The sequence below is a fragment of the Rutidosis leptorrhynchoides genome, chromosome 2, assembly GCF_046630445.1.
Source record: "Rutidosis leptorrhynchoides isolate AG116_Rl617_1_P2 chromosome 2, CSIRO_AGI_Rlap_v1, whole genome shotgun sequence".
Lineage (NCBI taxonomy): Eukaryota > Viridiplantae > Streptophyta > Magnoliopsida > Asterales > Asteraceae > Rutidosis > Rutidosis leptorrhynchoides.
In genome coordinates this window covers 4308639-4317442 of record NC_092334.1, presented here as the reverse complement: position 1 = coordinate 4317442, position 8804 = coordinate 4308639, and the positions used below count along the sequence as shown (strand labels likewise).

The 8804-nt window shown below is 33.6% G+C and overlaps 1 protein-coding gene across 1 annotated transcript; it reads left to right on the top strand.

Moving 5' to 3' along the window:
- Positions 1–489: 489 nt before the first annotated feature.
- On the top strand, positions 490–8414 carry LOC139890496 (K(+) efflux antiporter 4-like). Its single transcript, XM_071873371.1, has 21 exons — positions 490–935; positions 1460–1503; positions 2167–2225; positions 2407–2485; positions 2701–2762; positions 2896–2971; positions 3234–3308; positions 3410–3481; positions 3672–3755; positions 3977–4045; positions 4377–4454; positions 4886–4974; positions 5158–5254; positions 5362–5415; positions 6026–6121; positions 6335–6523; positions 6644–6721; positions 7113–7157; positions 7366–7455; positions 8031–8087; positions 8159–8414. Exons 1-21 carry the CDS (start codon positions 710–712, stop codon positions 8246–8248), a joined length of 1809 nt encoding a protein of 602 aa, XP_071729472.1. The 5' UTR covers positions 490–709; the 3' UTR covers positions 8249–8414.
- Positions 8415–8804: the final 390 nt, after the last annotated feature.

The following is an 8804-nucleotide window of genomic DNA, read 5'->3' as shown; positions in this document are numbered from 1 at the left end:
ACGGAGTATTGATTGGTTTATGATATTAATTACTTTATTCAGTGTATTTTATTATATTTATTTTTGGTTTGTGAAAATTGAGTTTTGATCTATCTACACTTTTTTTTTCCAATAAATTTACAATTATACTCATAAATTAGTCTAGGGAGTTAAACTTATATTATTATTATTATTATTATTATTATTATTATTATTATTATTATTATTATTATTATTTTAGGTATAATTAAGAGTATAATAATAGTGAATTAGGTGTAAATGGATTAAAAAGTGATGTACAAGATTAACTTTCTAACTATTGTAGGGGCTGTATCTTTACTTAGATTATCAAATTATCAGTTGGCTAATTTTCTGACGATTTTAATTTAGTGAACGGATTTTAATAACAATAACAATATAAGTATTATAAATGAGAATTCTGAGTCAAATCTAAAAATCCCAAATCTCTAAAATCTAAAATCTAAAATCCTAAATCTCGTTTGCCTACAATAGGGCCAACCCAACCCCCTTTGCGTTAATTGAAGAAGACTGACTGCTGTTAGCATAAAATACACTCTTACCTTTTTCCCGGCAGCAGCAAACCCCTCTTCTTCCTACTCCGCCACCGTCCACCGTTACACCGCCTCCCTTCCACTCTCAACTGCCGCCGTGAATGTTTTCCTTCACCGCTACCTAACACTTTTCACCGACTTCATCATCATCTCTCACAATGTTGCGAAAATCAACTCTTAATTTGTTATTCTTCGTCCTTGTTATCGATCTTTGTTGCTCTATTTGTTTACTTGCAGACGAAGATACTTTTGATTTCAACAATGACGTTTCAATCGTTAACGTGACTAGTAGTGGATCAAATAGATCTAAGGAAGATAGCTTTGCTGGCATGCTTGATCGTGCTCTTGAAAAAGAGTTCCCTGAAAATGACGATCAGTCCGATGGTTACTTACTTTCATTCTTCAATCTAAACATATATACATGCATTTTATATTAGCTGAAGATTACTGATTTATTTTTGATACGATAGATTAGATATCTACCGATGTTACTAATTTTTGAGCTATTTAGGGCAAAAAATTAGGTACATTTTGAAATGATGCCTTTAATTTACTCACACTAATTTTAATTTAGGGCATAGAATTATGTATATTTGGTAATGATGTGTTTAATACACAAATACTAGGTTCAGCAAGGTGTATGATTCTACTTGAATTGATAGAATTTTTAACTATAACGTGTACAATGTTTGTGCTAATGATTTAGTTTGATATGTTAACGATGAAATGTAAATTTTGAGCTACTTTGGGTTAGGGAAATAGTTACATTTTGAAATTTAGTGTTATTTTACTTAATGTAGGAATTACTCCCGTGATGTTTGTGGAGTAATGTTCCAACAATCGTGTAATGTGTTATAAGTTTTCTGTCTATAATTTTGTAATGTGCTAGTTTGATTTATTTTTCTTAGGTACGGATCCTGGGAGCTTTAATAACAGTGTGGCAGGGCAACAGGTATGTGATATAATTCTTTTAGATTTAGAGTTTCTATACGGAACATTGAAACATGTTGGCTAATTAAACTAACCTAGCGCATAAGAATTTGATTGCTTGTATGGTTTGAGCAATCAAGTACTATATTTTTTTTATTTGGGTTGGTTGTAGACGACTTGATTACAAACATCAGAATCAAATTGTGAACTGCTAGTATTAGGATGCAGAGGGGATCACTATTGTAGGTGATTACAGTTGCTAAGCTGCTACTTATCTTACGTTTTAACATGTTCATAGAGACCCTGATATACAATTATCATTGAATGTCTTGTACATTAGCTCATGTGAATGTCAGAGTATGACCTCAAGTGAGCTTTCTGAGGGTTATTTTCTTAACTGTAACTGTATCATGGTCGTTCATGATTTCATCATTATTCTTTACTGTGGTTCTTGTCTTCATATCTCCCTTAAATGCCACCAACAATCATATCATGAAAATGTTCGGTGAAGAAAAGATCTGGACTTAAGCTTCATAGAAAAACCAATAGAACCACAAATGGGGGATTAGTGTTGATTAAGTAATATTCATCACTATATTCTACTTGGAATACATATTAAAGATTATTCATGAATTTTTCTAGGAATAGAGTTTATAGTATTTTTTTTACACATTTCACTTGTCAGGCAGTTCTGGAAACTGTTGCTAGAGTCAAGTCGAAGAGAAACGACACGAAGGAGGATAAGTATGTGCTTCTGTTTGAATAAAACTTCTCTTGATGTATATAACTTAAAGTACACAGTTCTAGGCTTTTTTGCAGTTTGGATTTGAACAATTTTGAGATGTTCCTCACTGTTCATCTCGTCCCCTGGTTTTATGGAAGTCAGTAGTCTACTACTCCTGATTTTATTTGACTTGTACCTCAGGTCATTTCAGCTTCATGATGTTTTCAATTTGGATAATGAAAACCGTCCTGAAGATACGCCAAGACTGATAGATAGCAAGGTATTTTATACTTTTGAGTTTCACTTCATATATGATGTACCAGCAGCTGAATTTGATGATATCAATCCCAGTGCTTAGAATGGACTCATTAAGTGTTCCTTTTACTTATTTGTTTGCCTGTGCAATTTTTTTTTTTTTTTTTTTTTTTTTTTTTTTTGTATAAAATTGAATTTTGTTATCAAGAAGTTGATCTTTTCTTTGAAATCTATGCCCAGGACAATGTCTTTATCATGTCCAATCCGAAGTCTAAGTATCCTGTACTACAATTAGACCTAAGGTATGTCTTCCACAAAATTCTTCAAGGAAAAACTTATTCTTAGAACATGCGCCTTTTCTCCTCTTTTATCACCTCTAAACTTCGACGTATTTATGTAGTTAGTATCTAATACATGTTTTTATAATTTTGACAGGTTGATATCTGATTTGGTTGTTGTCATTGTATCTGCAACGTGTGGTGGGATTGCATTTGCTTGTGCGGGCCAGCCGGTCTGGTCATCATTAATTTTTTTTTCAATTACTTGATATGTTCTAAATATATAACTAAAAACAAGACTTTCCTTAAACTTCAAGATGGTTTTCTCTGTTTCTTTAGAATTTATAAAACATATATTAAATGGAAACCTCATTTCATAATACTAATATCTGCTTTCTATGGTTTTCTCTGTTTTTTTAGAACTTATAAAACATATATTAAATGGAAAACTCTTTTCATAATACTAATGTATGCTTTCTTGTTCAAACCACGCAGGTTATTACAGGATATTTGTTAGCAGGATCCGTGATTGGACCAGGTGGACTTAGCTTTGTTAATGAACTGGTTCAGGTATGTAACATCATCTTTCTCTTAGGTGTCCAAGTGTTTCATGGGAATGTTTGATGATAAAATTGTGTTGATTTTGACATCTTGTAAGTATATGCATGCAGGTTGAGACTGTTGCCCAGTTTGGTGTTATTTTTCTTCTTTTTGCATTAGGTTTGGAGTTCTCTGCAGCCAAGGTTTAACCTCCCGTTCATACCCCAACATCTCCGTATCTTTCCTTTATATGCTCTCTCACACACACAGCAAAAACAACACAAATTCACAACTTGTGATTTTTATAAAGATAATAAATGTTGAATCATGTTTTTAATCTCTGTATGGGTGATACATTCTCTTAATCAAGTGTCTAATGTTCCATTGTTACAGCTTCGTGTTGTCCGAGCAGTTGCTATTTTAGGAGGTCTGCTCCAGATATTTCTTTTTATGTGCTTGTCTGGAGTAATAGCTGTGGTATGTGGTTGTTGTTGCAAGTCTTTTAAGGGTTTTTTTAATGTTTATTTTATGGTATATTACTTGTCATAATTACTTTAACTGATGTGGATATTATCATGTTCGTTTTATTTACAAGAATATGAATCGAACTTTAGTAACAGAACGTAATTGAAAAGGCCTTTATATTACCTTCATCTGATCGGGTCTGATCTGATCTGCACACTTACCTTCTATTGCAGTTATGTGGTGGTGAAGCTTCTGAAGGTGTATTTGTTGGTGCCTTCCTTTCCATGTCATCGACAGCAGTGGTAGTTATATAGTCATGTTAATTTTATTTAGCAGCATTATAATATGATCAACAGCTACTTGCCAAATAATACTTTTAATCTTGTCCTCATGTTATTTTGTAAGCTAATCCAGCGATAAGTTAGTACTCAAAGTAGATTTATCACTTAAATCTTCATTTAGTTGGAAAAACATATTTTTTAGACATTAACAAAGTATTTAAGTTGCTTAAATACTAGACTATTCAGATCGTTTGATATGCAGTCACGGACTTTGAGTTAACACCTTAGTTAAGTCTTATAGTTGTATTTTTTTCTGGGTGTTGCTGACCCATCATTGTTTTGGTTTACATAGGTTTTGAAGTTTTTGATGGAAAAGAATAGCATTAGCACTCTTCACGGTCAGGTCACTGTTGGTACCCTTATCTTGCAGGTAGATTTCTTCTTCGTTATATTTTATTCACCATTTATCTTTAATGCCCCGACGTGGTGAAATATAAAAATATAGTTAAAACGACAGGCCAAATGACGCAAATGGGTTAGTTAGGTCGAAAGTCGTCTCAATTAATGCATACAATTTCTAATTTTTATTTGAAGCATCTAGATTATCGTTGATATGATGTAACATTTGTAGTTGTATTTATACACAATTAATTGAAAATGAAATAATACATTTTTTAGATGACACTGTTTCGCTTCAACCCGGCCCAAAATTAAAACCATCTTTTTTGACAACCCCATCGTAACTTGTTAACCTACCCACCTATTTTATCACTTCAATTAACTTTGAATGGCATTTACTTGTTCAAAATGTTAGTACCACAGAGTCTGACAAGTTGGTGTTGATGTATTTTTGTATATCAGGATTGTGCAGTTGGCTTATTATTTGCGCTGCTTCCGATCCTGGGTGGTACTTCTGGAATTGTTGAAGGCATGTTATCTATGACAAAGACGTAAGTAAATTAACCAAAACCTGAAGAATTGCATCTTCTGCTAATGTAGCGAACAATTGCTATTGTATTCTCATGCAAAGAATACACTAAATCATTACAACAATACATGCAACTTATCTGTTACTCCAATGATATTTAGTCTTCTATCTTCTATTATACATTAATCGTGACTCGTGTTATCAGGTTGGTGACTTTAGTTACGTTCTTGGCTGTTTTGTCGGTATTCTCCCGCACTTGTATACCATGGTTTTTCAAACTTATGATAAGCCTATCCTCTCAGGTATTTAAGGTCTTATTAATGCTAATCAAACATCTCTTTGTTCCAATTCCTAAAAATTATAGAAGTGTTCATTTTTTTTTAAATGTTAATTTATAAACATTCTGCAGACCAATGAACTTTATCAGCTAGCTTCTGTGGCTTTCTGCTTGATAGTTGCATCGGTTAGTTACGTTACTCTACTACATTTTGGCTTAATTTTATTGCATCTCATCTGGCATCATCGCTTATACTTTCAACCAATTTACTTAAGATTGTTTGAAATGTGTTGAATTATAGTTTATCCCTAACGGGTCAACCGGGTGCAATAAAAAGTAGTTAAGACTTTTTAAATTAAGTTACTTGGAGGAGGCATTATTCCCTAAAAATACTCATTGAGTGATTTTGAACCCATTTTATGTTTTGAGTGGAAAATTGTAATGTATCTAATGGGTATTGAAATGTGTCAAATGGGGATTGAAAGTCACTCACAGTACTCATGAGATGAATTGCGTCAAATAGATTGGAAGTCACTGACAGTGTCCTTTTAGCTGCATAAAGCCTCCAAAGCACTTTTTTCAAAAGCTAAAAGTGATGTATTTGACACAAAAGTATTTTGTAAAATAAGTTGTAAAAGAAATTTCCCGGTCTATCCAAACTGGGCCGGGGTTTGATCGTAACAAAAGTTATCTGATTTGATGTGTTATCTGACCATCCATAATGACCTGATACACTATTGAGAATAACTATAAGAAATGGTAAATGCTGATTGTGATAAATTATCTAATGAATCAGTGTAGTGACAAGTTGGGTCTAAGTCTTGAATTGGGTAGCTTTGCTGCTGGAGTGATGATATCAACAACTGATCTTGCTCAGCATACACTTGAACAAGTAAGAATAACTCGTAAATGAGCCTAACAATGACTATCTTTGTTTTTGTTGCTTAATCTTAACTGATATTCTATTTATTATTTTTTTTTTCAAATGACATTTTAATCACTATACTTCTTTCTGGATGTGGCATACTTTATAGCGAACTCATCTCCCATTAATGAAAAGTGAAAACAATTCTTTGATTAAATGCAAGACTCAATTTTGTTTCAGGTGGAGCCCATTCGCAATTTCTTTGCTGCTCTTTTCCTTGCGAGCATCGGGATGCTTATTCACGTTCAATTTCTATGGAACCACATTGATATCTTACTAGCAGCTGTTATACTGGTAGTTGTAATAAAGACTTTTGTAGTTGCCACTGTAGTCAAAGGATTTGGATACACTAACAAGACTGCACTGCTTGTAAGGGTTTTTGCTGCTACTTGTCTACGTTCTCCTATGGTTTCTTTTCTTTTAACTTTATATATATAATATATATTTAGCTTTATTGACAAGTGAGCCTTAGTTAATAACTTGATGTAGGTCGGGATGTCCCTTGCTCAGATCGGTGAATTTGCTTTTGTCCTTTTAAGCCGTGCCTCTAATCTTCATCTAATTGAGGTAATATTACAACTTAGCTACTTATTCCCTTTGTAAAGCAAGTTATGTTTCAGAACACACCGCCTTACCCAATATTAGTCTGGGTGGAAGTTTCTATCTATCTACTAATTAATGGGTTGATTTGGGTTGTGTTTCTATCTCAAGTGGATCAAATAAAATATTCATTTGGGAATTGCCAGAAGTGTTTGCTTGTCAACCTGTCCCATTTCAACTTGTTCTGAGAGTTGACCCGTTTGAATCCTTTAGACAAGCTTGCTACCTCTTGTCTAAAAAAAACATGTTACTTGTTAATTATTCATAAAACATTCGTTTTTGATTCTATTTATTGCATTCTCAAAATGGGAGCATCACATGTTATTGCTACTGTTTGATGACAACTGCTTGTTTACAGGGCAAGTTGTATCTTCTGCTTCTTGGCACAACAGCTCTCAGTCTGGTACGTTAATTCTCATTGTAATAAATCATCTGTGTGTTTGGCATGATCCAATTAAGACGCCAGGTTCCACCATAATTGGTTGTCACTTGAAATATTTTGAGTGTTAAAGGTTTAAAGTTTGTTCAGCCCTCGCTTGTCAATATCCATGTAGGGAGCCAAAAACACAAAATAAGCCACAGGTCACTAAGTGATATTTATTTGTTTGCAGGTGACCACTCCGTTTCTATTTAAACTGATTCCTGCTGTTGTACATCTTGGAGTATTATTGCGTTGGTTCACACCTGACATCCCCACAGAGGTGATCTTCTTTTCTCAAACAAATCTTACCCGGAAAATTCGATAGGTTGTAAACAACCCCTTTATAATATGCATTGTACACCATACCCAACAATGCATCATTACAAATGTTCTTGTACAACACTTTGTGTACCATAGTAGAATTGACACTTCCGAACACTTTGAATGGGTCTATTCAGTTGTGTTTTGTCACTAAATGGCGTTTTTGAATGAAGTTGGATAAAAGGAAATACTATCACACAAAGTGCACTTAATACACATAACATCTAAAATCTTTTTATTTAAAAGCTTAATTTTTTTATGCCATAATATATTCTTTTGTGATCCTATTTGGCATACTAGCTACCAGTAGCGTAATTGTTTTTTTTAATTCTTTTTACAAAGAATGTTTTGTGTTAACCCTTCATGTCCGGTTTCGATCTATAAAAATACTTCCCGTTAGACACCCTGATCCACTCATTATTCCGCCTGTATACTATGGCATGTCATTGTTCATTTACGTAAGTTATTATGCATCTATATTGTTTCATTTCAATTATCATATGCTGAATTATGACCGGGGTGTACTTTTCTCAGATGCTATTCAAAGGAGAACTGATGCGGTCAGACACTGTCAAACGTATTAGTTTAATGGTAGATGTTTCTCATGATTTATAATGTAGCGCGAAGTATATTTATGAAAAAGACATGACTCAAAATCTCAGGCTGTACCCGATGCACAATTGATACTCTGTGAGATAGGTGAGAAAAGAGTTGACTTGAGCTTAAACTCAAAAGCAAAGGAACAAGTCTAGTAGTAACCCCGCTCGTATCTAATTAAGAAAGGTAGACTTATACGGCTTTTACACTAACTGAGACTGCACCACTTTGTACATATATATACACCCTTATGCATAATTGTGATTTCAGATTGTTACTCTGTAAAAACACTGTTGATTTTGTAGTGTAGTTTGAATCATCTGTTTTCCCTCCTGTTCACGAAATTCTGTATTTTGTGAAACCATTAATGTTACTCTAGTGATTATATACCTAGTCTGTTCGTATATTAACTGATTATTATTCGTATACCATTACGTGTCAATCAATGCCATGACAAAGATTTCAAAAGAAGGTTTACAACTACAGAAAGGTAACATGTAAGGGTAATGCACACATGAAAATCTGTAATAAGGACTAACTACCATCATTTGGTGCCATGTTGGTCGTCCTCGTCCCAGCTTTGTCCGTTTTGAGTTGAGTTTCTGTGATGGTTCATCTGGGCATGAATTTTCTAGGTCACGAAGATTTGATCAGTAGTAACAGCTCTTTAACAGAAGATGATAAACGGTTGAAAAGGAAGTACCCATTTAA